Source organism: Mustela erminea, chromosome 19 (assembly GCF_009829155.1).
Source record: "Mustela erminea isolate mMusErm1 chromosome 19, mMusErm1.Pri, whole genome shotgun sequence".
In the NCBI taxonomy this organism is placed as follows: Eukaryota; Metazoa; Chordata; class Mammalia; order Carnivora; family Mustelidae; genus Mustela; species Mustela erminea.
In genome coordinates this window covers 8,349,675-8,365,743 of record NC_045632.1, presented here as the reverse complement: position 1 = coordinate 8,365,743, position 16,069 = coordinate 8,349,675, and the positions used below count along the sequence as shown (strand labels likewise).

General features: G+C 41.5%; 2 protein-coding genes across 4 annotated transcripts in view; one reads left to right on the top strand and one right to left on the bottom strand.

Annotated features, from left to right (window-relative positions):
• Positions 1 to 16,069, top strand: part of LOC116579132 (zinc finger protein 11-like) — a 1,039,038-nt gene that overhangs the window by 914,570 nt on the left and 108,399 nt on the right.
• Positions 1 to 16,069, bottom strand: part of LOC116579165 (putative protein ZNF720) — a 794,777-nt gene that overhangs the window by 751,754 nt on the left and 26,954 nt on the right. Inside the window, exons 2-3 of one of the 3 annotated variants that reach the window (XM_032324161.1) lie at positions 15,867 to 15,993; positions 14,868 to 14,963 (exon numbers count right to left, since the gene is read on the bottom strand). In XM_032324161.1, coding sequence (XP_032180052.1) covers positions 14,868 to 14,963; positions 15,867 to 15,993 — 223 coding nt within the window. Of the gene's footprint in view, positions 1 to 14,867; positions 14,964 to 15,676; positions 15,704 to 15,846; positions 15,994 to 16,069 lie in introns of those variants that run through there. The other 2 variants (XR_004281153.1, XR_004281152.1) reach the window with 2 other exon arrangements.

The window sequence follows — 16,069 nt, the reverse complement described above, 5'->3', positions numbered from 1 at the left end:
TCACAAAAAACAAAACAAAACAAAACAAAAACACACACACACACACACACACACACACACACAAACCCACAAAAAACACCAAGTTCTTAAGTATGGGATTGAGAAAGACATGAGGCTCAAAGAGAAGGTGAGGCTTCTGTGTCATGGTGACTTAAGGAGGAGGAGGTGGGATTTAGAATTTCCAAGGAGGGGATTGTATTCAGAGGAGAAAGAAGAGACTAAATATTTATGAAACAATGTTTGTCCCTCCAGGTGGACCACTCTTTTTTTTTTTTTTGTAATTTATTTTTTCACTTTTTGAAGACTCATTGTTTATGCACCCACCCAGTGCTCCATGCAATACGTGCCCTCCTTAATACCCACCCCAGGCTCACCCAACTTCCCACCCACCCCCTCCAAAACCCTCAGTTTGTTTCTCAGAAACCACAGTCTCTCATGCTTCATCTCCCCTTCTGATGCCCCCCAACTAACTTCTCCTCTGCATCATGCAATGTCCTCCGTTAATTCCTTATGCTCCACAAATAAGTGAAATCGTATGATAATTGACTCTCTCTGCTTGATGTAGTTCATTCAGCATAATCTCCTCCAGTCCTGACCACATTGATACAAAAGTTGGGTATTCATCCTTTCTGATGGAGGCATAATACACCATTGTATATATGGACCATTGTATATATGCACAATGTATACACCACTGTATATATGTATATGTATATATATATATATACACATATATACATATACATATACAGATACATATACATATGTATCTGTATATGTATATGTATATATGGACCACATCCTCTTTGTCCATTCATGAGTTGAAGGTCATCTTGGCTCTTTGTGCACTTTGGTGACTGTAGCCATGGCTGCTATGAACATTGGGGTACAGATGGCCCTTCTTTTCCCTATATCTCTATCTTTGGGGTATATACCCAGGAGTGCAATTGCAGGGTCATAGGAAAGCTCTATTTCTAATTTATCAAGAAATCTCCACACTGTTTTCCAATGTAGCTGTACCAACTTGTATTCCCACCAACAGTGTAAGAGGGTTCCCCTTTCTCCACATCCTCTGAAACCCTTTGTGTTTCCTGTCTTTTTAATTTTGGCCATTCTAACTGGTGTAAGGTGGTATCCCAATGTGGTTTTGATTTGAATTTCCCTGATGGTTAATGATGATGAACAGTTTTTCATGTGTCTATTCTAGGTAGGCAAGTCTTTTTATTTTTTATTTTTTTTTAAGATTTTGTTTAATTATATGACACACAGAGAAAGAGAGATCACAAGTATGCAGAGCAGTAGGCACAAGAGGCAGAGACGGGGCTGGGGGGGGGACCAGGCTCCCTGCTAAGCAGAGAGCCCCATGCTGGGCTTGATCTCAGGACCCTGGGACCATGACCTGAGTCGAAGGCAGAGGCTTTAACCCACTGAGCCACCCAGGTGCCCCTAGGCAACTCTATTGTATCAACTGCTGGGGTGCCTGAGAGACTCAGAGGGTTCGGCTTCTGCCTTTGGCTCATGATCTTAGGGTCCTGGGATCCAGCCCCACATCAGGCTCTCTGCTCAACACGGAGCAAGCTTTCCCTTCTCACTCCGCCTACTAGTGAACTCCCTCTCTCTGTCAAATAAGTAAATAAAATCTCTAAGAAATATATTTTATTTCAGAAAATGAGAGAGGCACTTGTGGTGCTGGGTGGTGATGGGCAGAGGAGAGAGAGAAACCAAATCACCACTGAGCAGGGAGCCCAATGCAGGGCTCATGACCTGAGCCTAAGGCAGACATTTAATGACTGAGCCACCCAGACACCCCTAGTACTACATTCATGATGGCACTGAAGAAGGGAGGAAGGTTTAGCACAGCAGTGAAGTAGCTTCCCTGAAGTATCTCCCAACCACACTGGATCTGCCCTTGACTGGCATTACCTACCTGGGAAATGAGGGAGCAACCACAGCACATGCCCAGCCGATCCAGCCTTTCCACTGTCCAGAAGGCTTCTTCATCTCAAACATATATTCTACCATGTGACATCTTAAAGCTGCCCACATGACTGCATCATCCAACACCCTCCTCCATCCCTTGTCATGGATCTAGGCAGGGAAAGTACAGTCATCACTGACATCCATCAGCATTAGTCCTCAGGAAGATGCAGGAGGTCAATCAAATCATCAGGATAAGGCAGAACTTACCCACTCTTGAGAAACCCACATTAGCCATCCCTTCTCCCCATGACATGTATTCATCAACTGACACCAGCAAGAGCTGCCTGTGCCTTTGCAGTGACTAAAGGGAGCCACCTCTGGTTCCCTCCCCACATGGGAAAGAGTTCCTCACATTTTCTTTTTATAGGTCTTGTCCTTCTCTCAAAGGATGGTGCCTTCCTCAAATTTCACTTATATTGAATTCCCCCATCCCTGTGCTAAATGTCTTAATATCCATTGGCTTTCCATCTGTCTAATCTCAATTAAGCATCTTCTGAAGACATGCTCTCCACAACACAGGCAAAAGAGAACGGTTGTGGTTCCTATGTAGCTAGAAAGAAAAATGAGGGCGAATACAACTGGAGAACTGGAGGTAGGTAGGTCATAAAACAAGTAGTAGTTATTTTTTTTTTTTTACATCTAGGAAGTCACTTGGGAAACTCAGCACAGTTGTCCTCCTTTACATGTTAATCCCTCCTCTGAAATTTTTTTTTTTTTTCTCCTCCTGGGCTACCACATCACTCCAGTTGGGAAATATTTCTCTTTCTTATGGGGTATCTATGACATACATAGCGTGTTCATATGTGCATGTGTACCTCACAGACACATGAAAACCACCCTCAATGCAGGACATGGGGCACATACTTTCATTTGGGGCCTTGGGACAGTCTTTAGAGTCCCAAGTCTATGTCCAAAATATGCCATTCTGACTAAAACAGATTTAGGGAAGCTCTGGGGGAGGAGGAAACTTCTCTATGGGACATGGGAAGGAAGGCATTGGAAGAAAGGAGTGATGGTGGCTCACTAGGACAGAGTACAGATGTCATATGAGATGTTCCACTAACTTGTCACCCTACAGCGTGCTGACTGGGGAATGCACTAGTGAGAAGGGCTCCTGTCAGTACAAGGCCCTAACAACACTACTGGCTACACAAAATCAATACCAAGTAGCAGTATCATGGAGTACATGAGCTAAAACACCAACAATACCTCTATGACACAAAGCTTGGTAATACACATAATACACAGTAATATCATCCTATTCATAAAGAGGAGACAATCATAGCATAGACTGGAGAAAAATAATCACATATCCCTTAAACCTTCAGAGCACTGGGAAAATGGTGTCCTAGGTATATTGTTTTACTCGAGTACCAAACAGGTGATGGATTTGATCAGTTCCATACAACCTGCAATGAAATAGATGAACACTAGACGTAGAATAGGACATCATTCATGACACACTCATATCCATATGTTAAACACCAGTATTTTATTGAAGCATGTGGGTGGCTAAGTGGGTTAAAGCCTCCGCCTTTGGCTCTGGTCATAATCCCAGGGTCTTGGGGTCCAGCCCCACATTGAGCTCTCTGCTCCACCAGGAGCCTGCTTCCTCCTCTCACTCTGCCTGCCTCTCTGATGACTTGTGATCACTTTCTGTCAACAAAATAAATTCTTTTAAGGAAGAAACACCACTGCTTTATTAATGAAAATACATTAATTTCATACATACACTGAGTAAGTAATACATATCAAATCCACTCTACTGTCTCCATTCTAAACACAGAACATACATGTGCAAAAGCATTCAAGGGTTGTCAGAAGGATGTGGGAGTACCTATTTCCAAAAATTTCACGACTGAGGTACATTGCTCAGAAATGTGTATGTGCAGTGGTATGGCATTGTAGGGAAGAGTTAGCTACCCTCCTGCAGTCATCTGTCAGGGTTTCCTCATTTAACCACATCAATCATACTCTCTAACGTTTGCACTTAAAAAGATACATTCATAGTTTACTGCACGGCTACCTCTTTTTTCTTAAACAATTAGGAAAACATCCTATTTTTAATATTGAGGCAGTTCTTTAGTGTCAATATATCCAGAAATGTGTGCTCCAAACACCTATCCCATGGAATCCTACATCAGTGTTATAACCGTAAGCACCATCTCCACTGAGATGTACTTCATATGTTGTATATCAGAAGGTCCTCTTCCATAAATTAGGTATGTATGAGTCCCACTTAATGGAGCAGGACATCTAATATATTTTACGAAGCAACAATCAGCCCCGTGTTCTTACACACCCACAAGGAACAGAGGACTTTCCCAGACTGATTTCAGAGGAAATACATTAATATAGTTAGTCACAAATCACATATAGGGTTAATGTAAAAATTTAAAAATACTGAAATCCTTATATATATGAAAAAGTCCATTCCCTAAATCTGTTCAACACACTACCATACACATTTTCTAAGTGTTCAGGTCTGATTTCTTCTTTTAATCACTATTTTCATGCAGAGTAATGTCTGAGTAGGGTGAATAATGTATTCCATTGGCTTGATTTCTGTAACATTCATGGCATCTGATGTTCAATAGTTTTCTAAGCATTGCTAACTTTCAATTGACTTTCCTTAATGCACTCTCTGGTGTGTGCTCCAATGTATACTAAAATGAAGGCCTCTACACATTCCAAGGGATTGAATCTAGTATGCATTTTGACATATTGAGTAAGCACTGAATTCCAGTTACAAGTTTGGCCACGTTCTTTACATTTCACACTTTCACTCTTCTATGAAAACAACGATGTGAAGACAGTTGGGAGTCCCACTGAGAGGTCAGACACATTCTTAGCATTTGTACACTTACTCTCCTATTTAAAATCTCTCATATGCAGTGAGGAGGGAGCAGTCCTTAGGCACTCTCTCACATTCATTACATCTGTAATTTTCTCTGCAGGATGAATTCTGTGATGTGCATTAAGAGTTGTGTACCGACTAGAGGTTTGGCCACATTATTCATCTGGTGACTTTCCAGTATGAATTCTGTTTAGAAGGCATGCATGCTGGACAAAGGCCTTGCCACACTGGTTATATTTGTGAGGTTATTGTCTAATATGAATTCTCTCATAGGCATGAATCAGTGAGCACTCTTTAACCAATTTTGCTCACATTCTCTTTTTCTTTTGTTCTTTAAGATTCTACTTATTTAAGAGAGATGGAGAGAGAACATAAGTAGAGAGGAGGGTCAGGCAGGGGAGAGGGAGAAGCACGCTGGCTGCTGAGCAGGGAGCCCGATGCAGAGCTCAACCCCGGAACCCTGGGATCATGACCTGAGCCGAAGGGAGCCCCATAACCGCCTGAGCCACCCAGGTGCCCCTGTTCTTACATTCTATATGCTGGCAAGCCTTCTATCTAGTATGAATATTATGGTGTTTAGTGAGGACTGAGTGCATGTAAAGGCCTAACAACATTCTTTTTTTTTTTAATTTTAAGGATTTTATTTATTTATTTGAGAGAGAATGAGAGAGAGAGAGCATGAGAGAGGTGGTCAGAGGGAGAAGCAGACTCCCCAAAGAGCTGGGAGCCGGATGTGGGACTTGATCCAGGAAGTCCGGGATCATGACCTGAGCCGAAAGCAGTCGCTCAACCAACTGACCCACCCAGGAGCCCCGCCTAACAACATTCTTGATGTAAGGTTTCTCTCCAGGATGAATTCTCTGATGCTCCGTAACACTTGACCTCCAGTTAAAGGCCTTGCCATATTCATGACATTCGCCAGGTTTCTCTCCAGTATGAATCCTGTGATGTCAAGTAAGTGTTGAACTGTGTATAAAGGCCTTGCCACACACTTGACATTGGTAAGGTTTCTCTCCAATATGAATTCTGTAATATTGGTAAGGCCTGAATTGTTGTTAAAGGCCTTGCCACAGTCTTGATATTTGTAAGATGTCTTTCAATTACAAATTCTCTGATGCTGACTAAGCCTTGAGCACCAGTTAGAGGCCTTGCCACATATTTGGAATTTATAGGGTTATGCTCTAGTATGAGTTCTGCTATGTCGACTGAGGTGTGAGTTCACCTTAAAGGCCTTGCCACATTCCTGACACTAATAAGGTTTCTCTCCAGTATGAATTCTGTGATGTTGTATAAGGTCTGAGTTGTACATAAAGGCCTTGCCACATTGACATTGGTAAGGTTTCTCTCCAGTATGAATTCTGTGATGTTTAATAAGGGATGACCTCCGGTTAAAGCTCTTGCCACATTTTTGACATTGGTAAGGTTTCTCTCTAGTATGAGTTCTGTGATGTTTAATAAGGGATGACCTCCAGTTAAAGCTCTTGCCACATTTTTGACATTGGTAGGGTTTCTCTGCGTTATGAATGTTGTGATGTTGACAAAGATGTGAAATCCACTTGAAGGCCTTGCCACATTCTTGACATTGGTAAGGTTTCTCTGCACTATGAGTTTTCTGATGCCGAGAAAGATTTGCCCTCCTGGTAAAGGCATTGCCACATTCCTGACATTGGTAAGGTTTCTCTCCAGTATGAATTTTGTGATGCTGAGAAAGATCTGACCTCCTGGTAAAGGCCTTGCCACATTCTTGACATTGGTAAGGTTTCTGTCCAGTATGAATTTTGTGATGCTGAGAAAGATCTGACCTCCTGGTAAAGGCCTTGCCACATTCCTGACATTGGTAAGGTTTCTGTCCTGTATGAATTCTGTGATGTTTAGTAAGTTGTGAAGGGATGGCATAGGCCTTACCACATTTTTGACGTTGGTAAGGTTTCTCTCCAGTATGAGTTCTGTGATGTTGAGTAAGGGATGACCTCCAGTTAAAGCTGTTGCCAGATTGACATTGGTAAGGTTTCTCTCCACTATGAGTTCTGCAATGCTCAGTAAGAGTTGTGCTGTCCTTAAAGGGCTTGCCATGTTCTTCAAATTGGTAAGATTTTTCTCCACAATGAATTCTCTTATGCTTAGCAAGACCTGACCTCCAGTTAAAGGCCTTGCCACATTCTTGACATTGGTAAGGTTTCTCTGCGTTATGAATGTTGTGATGTTGACAAAGATGTGACCTCCACTTGAAGGCTTTGCCACATTCTTGACATTGGTAAGGTTTCTCTGAACTGTGAGTTTTCTGATGCTGAGAAAGATTTGCCCTCCTGGTAAAGGCACTGCCACATTCCTGACATTGGTAAGGTTTCTGTCCTGTATGAATTTTGTGATGCTGAGAAAGATCTGAGCTCCTGGTAAAGGCCTTGCCACATTCCTGACATTGGTAAGGTTTCTGTCCAGTATGAATTCTGTGATGTTGTATAAGGTCTGAGTTGTGGATAAAGGCCTTGCCACATTCTTGACATTGGTAAGGTTTCTCTCCATTATGAATTCTGTGATGTTTAGTAAGTTGTGAAGAGACAGCATAGGCCTTACCACATTTTTGACATTGGTAAGGTTTCTCTCCAGTATGAATTCTGTGATGTCGAGTAAGGGTTGAGCTGTGGTTAAACTTCTTGCCACATTGTTGACACTGGTAAGGTTTATCTCCACTATGAATTCTCTGATGTTGAGTAAGTTTTGAGCATGATGTAAAGGCTTTGGCACATTCATTACAGTTGTAATTTTTCCCTGCAATATGAATTTGGTGCTGTCTATTAAGACTTGAGTGATTGTTAAAAGTCTTGCCACATTCTTGACATCCGCAGGGTTTCTTTCCAGAATAGATCTGTGAATGTCCATTTAGAGATGAACAGTCCTTAAAGCTTTGACCACCTTCTTCGCATTTGTATACTTTTTCTCCAGTGTGCATTCGCTGATGTTGAGATAGTGTTGAGTGGCAGTCAAAGGATTTACCATATTCCTTAAAGATGTAAGCTTTCTCTCCCTGAGGGATTATCTCATTGATGTTTAAGCTTGATGACTGACTAAACATGGTCCCTGGTTTATTACATGTGAATGGGCTTTTTCCCTCATGAATTCTCTGATGATCACCAACACTGGAGGACTGGTTATGAGCTTTCCCACATTCATTATCTTTATGAGGACTGTCTCCCAAATGGTGACTATTATGTATACTGAAGTTAGAGCTTGGATGAAAGCCTTCCCCACATTTATCACATTCATAATGGTTCTCTGCAAACCTAGCCCTGACACATCTGTGAACACAGGAGCCCTGGTTCAGTATTTTCTCAGATTCAGTGCATTGAGCAATTCTGTCTCCAATGAAAAGCCTCTGGTCATACTGAAGGGTCGACTCCTCAGTGAAGTCTCTCTCATATGGATCCGACTGAGCACTTTGTTCTTCATTTCTAAATCTCTGATTTAAAGTCAGACAAATCCTATTTTCCAAATGGCTCAAATCATTACTCTCAGCATGGACTAGGTTACTTTCCAGATGTTCCAAGTGGTCTGTCCACAAATCGCTATGGTTGACAATCTGATTGGAGCCTGTGCTGACAGAAACACACTGCTCTGCAGAAACAGTTGACTTAAAAAGGGAGGTTTTCTGCAGCAGTTTATATACTTCACCATTTAGGGCAGTGACATTCTCATTAAGGGCAACTGCCTTGGTTTGGGTGTATCGTCCAGGATTTCTCTGAGGCACTTGATTCTTCCCATCATTGTCCCCGTCTGTGCATAAGTATAAAATCTCAACAGCACTATCTTTGTATCTGTGCGTTGACCCATTCTGGAAAGAACCTTCTATGCTACACTCTAGCAGGAAACTCTGCGTCTCATGTGAAGATACAGCTGAAAGATACGAAATAAAAGTAAAACCACTTAAAAGCACTTACTACATTCAGAAGAATATACTGAAAACTTTTAATAGAGAAGCATAAAGGCACTCAGACAATGTCAGAAAGATGGCTGACAAGGAGTCATCAGGACCTCATTTCCCCATGAAAACATAACATGGTACACAACGTAATGACCATATATCCTAATAGGTAATTCTGTGATATGGTCACAGTGTACCAGAAATCCCTTTCCTGTATCTCTAACAATCACAAAAAGGATCATATGAGCTCAAACTTAGCAAAAGAACGGTGGATATGGAAACAGAAAACTGAACTGAATCAAACAAGAGTACAGTAAAAAAGAAACATATTGAGCACAGGAAGAGATGTTTTGCAGAAAAGAAAAAAACACTGACAGTCCATGAACTAAAATAAAGAATAACAGAAAAAAGACGGACTATAATGACAAGTGAAGAAGTGAAAGCCGACAAAGTATAACTGACTATAGGAATAAAATTTTAAGAGGCAATAATATTTGAGGGGGTAATCATGAGATTTTGGGTGGGAGCTACAGAGAGAGGGAATCACATGCAAGCATCACACTGAATACACAGTGTGACTTGAGCCTGTATCCCAGGACCCTGAGATCAAGATCTGAGCAGAAATCAAGAGTCAGTACGGGTACCAAGCACCCAATTATTTTTTAACTCTTATCTCTGTGGTCAAGTTCTCACTATTGTTTTCTCACTCCTTGAGTATCCTTATGATTGTGACCTTAAATTCTCCATCAAGCTCCTTACTACTATTTCCATTTTATCTCTGACCTTGGCCTTATCTGCTGACTTTCCTTGGGATAAATTCATTCATCTTGGCATTTCTCTAAGTCTATACTTGCCTCTGTCCATTAGAAAAGTCGGTGATGTGTCCTGTTGTATCCTTCAGACCAGTGGTCTTTAGGGGCTCTCCTTGCCTACTACGAGCAATGTTTGGTCCCTGGCCTGAATGTGGCCAGTTTGAACTAGGTGAGCTCTGCTCCAATTGTGAAAGGAGACCTCACATCAACTCCACCAGGACTGCAGCCCTGCAGAATCCCTGCTCAGGAGACATGATGTGGGCAGGGGCTGACCTTGCTTAGCCTGAGACAAGGCTCACTGAGAAGTGCAGTCCCCTCAGATCACAGGGGGTGAGGCCTGGTGCAAGCAAGGCAGACAGCCAATGTCCTCACTGAGTGGGGTTCAGTCTCTATGCTACAGGACAGGAGAGGGCTCCCATGTTCTGGAAGCCACATGTCACTCAATGTTTCCTCTCAGGAATGTGCTCCTAGACTACTGAATACTATCCCCACTGTGCACCCCAGGTGTTCTTCAGATGACTGTTTCCAAACTCGGTGCCCCCAGGTTGTTTGCCAACCTTCTTTCTGGGAGCACCCCAGTGCCCTCCTGGTTCTATCCCATCCAAATCTGCTGACCATTAAACCTCCAGACTTTAAGATGTGCTGGTTCCCAGAACTCAGAAAATTCAGCCTTTCTCCCTCTCCAAGCCAATGGCTTTGGGAAACCTCCGCAGGCATTCCCCTGAGTGCTCCTCTGTCATGAATCCTACTGCACAATGGGGGCTCCCTGCCCTGTACAATGCTATACTCCTCCCTAAACCATGTCTCCGCACTATCTTCATCTTCCATGTGGCGTCTTCTCTACTATTACTTGAGGAGATTCTCCTGTCACTCTTCAGCCCAATGTCTGGGGAATTTAGAATGACCTGACTTTTACTTAGTGGTGCTCATCACAGGACCAATGAGTCTAGGACCCTCTTACGCCACTGCCATTTCTTCTCCTACGAATTAGGAGGATTAATTGTTGTAATCCTGCTAAAACTCATATGGATTTTATAAAGCGGGAACACAAACCAATACATTAAAAATTAGTTTTGTTTCTACACAACAAAGAACAATTCCCAAAACAGAGACATCATACATTTACAGCATTTATTGTCCCCCCACAATAAATGCTTCCAATTTAACATAAGGGTAGAGGTCAAACCAGAAACGATGAAAAGTACAATATACTCTGCAGGAATCCTAGTAACCTAACCTATAATTAGGTTTCCTAACTCATATTCCTAAGTAGGAAACCTAACTATATTCTTTCACTGGAATAATTGAAACACAATAAATCTTGAAGTGATCTACACAAAATGCAATCTCTACCAAAACTCCAATGCCATTTTTGCACAAAGATCAAAATCCATCCTAAATTTATGTGGATGTCATGGGATAACCCATACCCAAAATAATCTGGGAAGTAAAGAGCATATATCCAGATTTATGGCATACAAGGCACAGATATCAAACTAATGTCCTACAGACATGACGTTGAGAGTAGAATGATGGAGGAGTCTGGCTGAGCTAGATGTGCACGTCACCAATGTTAATGTGAATGACAATGAACTCAAGATCCTGCTATAATTTATAGTCTGATTTGGATGTTTGGGTGGCATCTGAGTTTCTCCTTTTCACACATGTGCCACTGATCAACAATGCATGCTCTGCTCAAAATTCCAAAACTGAATTACGATAGTTTCAAAGGTTCCTAAAAAGGGGGCAGAGCATCCAGGTGAGTATGGAGTCCTTCGCTTCCCTTCACTCTTCATTCAAGCCAACCCTACTCCTGCATAACAAACTTAACCCAATCACTCTTCTCTGGACCTCCTCTTAGTTTTCTTTCTTCAATTTCCCATAACACCATACTCATGGAAACAGCTCCCTCCTTCACAAGAAATGCAGGTGCATATTGCTTCTGACTGCAACGCTGGGTTTCATACCTTGGACCCCACTGTATCCATGGCCTTTATCAATTTCAAGTTTCCCCTGCATTTTTACTAATACCCATTGGGGTCAGGGTACAGGATCACTTCTTTGAACCTAGGCTTCCCTCTGAAAACGGACTTTGCCTAAAATGAGCAGCTTTACAACCTGGTTGCACTTTCTGGTCTTCCCCAAAGAATCCACTTCCAAAGAAAAGCCTTCCTGATGCTCCTCAGTGGTGAGAGAAGAGAGACCAAATTCAAGGAAATGGAGTTAAGAAGCTCTCACAGAAATGACTCTTCTTCCATGGACGGCCTGGGCTGCTCTTCCTGGGCTGCCTGTGAGGACCACAGGATCTTCTTGGTCTTCTAGTTCCCTTCTTTGCTCTGTTGGGCACATGCTTCTCTTTCCCTGTCCCTTCCCTTCTACATTAAGGAACATTTATCTCCACGGTGATACAGATCAGTTTGCTTTCCTAGTATTGTAAGTACTTAGGATTAGCTTCTTTGGAAGAGTAGGGTTAGTTTTCTTTACCTGAAACTTCTTAAGACACTAATCTACATTGTATATGCTTTTTGGTATCCGCCTTGATTTCTTTTCTATTAATATATACTCTACAATGTCCCATTACATTAGGTGTACAACATGCGGATTCAAAAACTCTACGGGTGCTACTATATTCACCAATAGTCGCTAATATCTGGCAAAAAAAAAAGAAATAATAAAAATTACAAATGTGGGTAATAGAGGATCCAACATAAAAGAATTTGTAATGTCGGTAACAAAGTCCAGAGGGTGTGCAGGTATGGAGACAGGAAGAAGAGTTTTCTATATAATTGACACTATGTTTTAAAAGGTTTGTTTTGGGGGTGCCTGGGTGTCTTAGTCAGTTGAGCTTCTGCCTTCGGTTTAGTTCAGGATCTCAGGGTCCTGGGATCGAGATCCACCCCGGGTTCTCTGCTCAGCGGGGAGCCTGCTTCCCCCTCTCTCCCTGCCTACCTATCTGCCTACTAGTGATCTCTCTCTGTGTCAAATAAATAAATAAAATCTTTTAAAAATAAAAACAAATATAAAAGGTTCATTTACAGCTAAGTTGTTTTAATGAATCTCTAAGGTTACCACAATGAAAATACTCATAGAAGATGCATAACTCAATGACAAAGGTACCAAGATATATCATGGGTATTAATCCTACAATTAATTAGATAAAGTATATCTTTTGTATTTCATACCAAAACAGAAGTATATACAGAAGTATAAAGAAGTATACAAAAGTATAAAATGTTGAAAATTACTCTGAATTCAAAAAAGTATTTCTCTTATGCAGAGAATAAAAATTCACCCACAAATACATGATGAAATCAATTCTATGTGGATGACAACCCACCTAGACATGGCACGACGTTCACTGACCACTCACCAATGAGACAAAAAGTAGGGGTGACATAGTATATATGTGCGACATATAAACATAAGACAAAAACACACAGATTTTTCCAGCAAAAAGCATAAAGCTCATTCTTTTTTGAGTTATACTCACATGGTCTTGAAATACGCCAAAATATACTGAGCTGAAAATTTTCTTCCTCTAACAACCTGCACAGATAAAACCCAACCCACACCTAGCTAATGTCATGGAATGAGCCAGACAAGGAAGCACATTCTTAGGAAATTACCAAACCAGAATAAGAGAAAACTCAACCCACGAAATTCTAAATAAAACACTGATGTATGACAGAATAGGAAAACTTGTATGTTACCAGAATTTTGAACTGTGTCCACATACCCATGAAAATCAAGCAATTGAGTGGCATGTCTTAGTGGACTATAATATCATAAAGAATTCTCATTAATGTCAATCATAAAGAGGTATAAATGAGAATTTCATGAACACTTAAAAAGCTTGAAAGATGTGTATTATGGTATTAATATATTTGTTCTCCTCCACAGAATGTAACCCTATAGTCCATTCCGTTACAACAGAGGAAACAAACAATATCTTCATTTCTGAATAAATAAACATCACAGATGTTGAAAATATGCTGAGACACACTGTATATTATATTAATATTTGGAGTTTAATTCTGATGCATTCTGAGGAAAGTACAAGAAAAAGCTCATGATTAATTTCCCATGAAGCAACACTGCATTACTGAACACAAGGATTTTTCAAACATGGAGGTTTAGGGTACCTGGGGACTCAGTCAGTTAAGCATCTTCCTTCAGTTCAGGTCATGATATCAGGATTCTTGGATCCAGCCCCACACTGGGCTCCCTGCTCAGCAAGGACTTATCTCCCTCTCCTCTTGCCCTTCCCCTCCGGACTCATTCTCTCTCTCTCTCTCTCTGTCTCAAACAAATAAAATTTTTAAACAAACTATGTGGGAATATTACTAATTGTCTAACTCACTTCTGATAAAGCACATGCCTATGTCGTTATCAGGACATTTGATGTAAAAATTCAAAGATAAATCTCATATAGAACTAAATAGAAAGTAAAAACACACAGGACAAAGTCACAAGAAGTTCATAGAAGAATCATACAATAATTATTTAAAAATAATGTAATAAATGAGAATTTCTTAAAGGCTACAAGTTCAAGTTCTAAATGTGCTAGTTCCCCAATATCATTTGTTATGTTGAAATTTCTAGTAAACATATAGAGACATTACAGTATTTCACCACGGAGGAATGGAACTCATAGAGCAGAAATTTCTATATGGGAAAAAAAAAAGAAAGAAAGAAAAATAAAAAAGACCATTTGAAGGGAAATAAAGCAGTATATTTTCTCATTTTAGGGTGGTGTTTTGTTATCTGATGAAGTTTTTGAAACTGAATTTTATAAGACTAAGATTAAAGCCTCCATACCTTAGAAAGCATAAGCCATAAAACATTAAAAATCTGTCTCCAGTGTTCTGAGTTTCCCCACCAAACCCCAGTGTGCATACAACTACCCTGACCTACTTGTCCCATAATGAAATCCAGAATGTACAAAGGCCATAGCATGCAGGTCCTCAAAAATAGGATGCCTTCCCCAGGGCCCTCAAAACAATGGAAAGCTCTCAGATTGGGGGTGGCCCTCCCCCTCAAAGGAGAGTCTCCTGGCTCTCCCTATGAACGTGATGAACCAACAGTGGAGCCGAAGGAGAATCCCTAGAGAAATCTAAGAACTTGATCATGTTGGAGAGAGATGTTCCTCTGGGAAAGAGAAAAAAAAAAAAAAGTAACTGGGCATGTCTCCAACTAATCTTCATTCAAGGAGAGCTACTCAAACCACTGCGTAAGGTCTACCTTCCTCCTTCAGACTCGGACCTCCCCCCTGTCATCTGCCTCATTCATTCCCACCTACCTGGATGGAAGCCTCCGGTCTCCTTTCTCTTCACATCCCAGAGCCACTTCCCTTCCTCCAAAAACATGATCAGGTCTGGCTTTGACACAGTGAGACCTGTTATGAGAAAAAAGGAAAACAACTATGGCTGCCAATTCTAAATTTCCATCAGTCTTGTGTTCAGGAGAGAAGAGATGATATTGCACAATCCTAGAAAGTGGTTTCCAAAAAGCTGTCCCCCAACAGTCTCTTCAGAACACACAGGAGGTAGGGCACCTGGGTGGCTCAGGGGGATAAGCCTCTTCTCCTTCACCTTAGGTCATGATCTTAGGGTCCTGGGATTGAGCCCCACATCAGGCTCTCTGCTTGGCAGGGAGCCTGCTCCCCCCACCCCGCCTGACTTTCTCCCTACTTGTCATCTTTCTCTGTCAAATACGTAAACAAAGTCTTAAAAAAAAAAAAAAACTCACAGGAGGAATTTGCAATGTTCACATCCTGACCTACACTTCCAAGTAGTAGACATGATAATCAGCAGGGGAAACTTCAGTTTAAGATGTGAGCAGCAGGGGCGCCTGGGTGGCTCAGTGGTTGGGGCCTCTGCCTTCATCTCAGGTCATGATCCCAGGGTCCTGGGATCGAGCCTCACGTCAGGCTCTCTGCTCAGCAGAGAGTCTGGCAGAGAGCCTTCCTACTCCTCCTCTCTCTCTCTGTCTGCCACTCTGCCTACTTGTGATCTGTCTGTCAAATAAATTAAAAAAAAAAAGATATGAGCAGCACCATTCTATGTCACTAAAGTTTGAGAATTGCCATTCATCTACACAAGCAATGATGTTTCCTTGAGGAAGGAGAAGCTAACGCTGAGAAAAAATCATGAAGATTTTTCTCTCCATCTACTTATTTCCCTTTCTGCCTGGATCTAAATTCTAGTTATTACAAGAGAAATCCCCAAAAATACAGTCTTCACAGGAAGGAATAAAACCCTGAGTGCGGTTTGGGAAATCTGGAAGGAGTCTTCCTCACCCAAGAAGAGGAGGTGTCCATAGCTCTCCAACATCACATCCCGGTACAGTTGCCGCTGAGTGTGGGTCAGGCGTCCCCACTCCTCCTCAGAGAATTCTATGGCCACATCCCTGAAGGTCAGCTGTCCCTGTAATAAATACTACAGTCACCAAGTGTCCACTGACACAGTTCACAATGTTTCCTAAGATAAAAGTTGGTCAGCG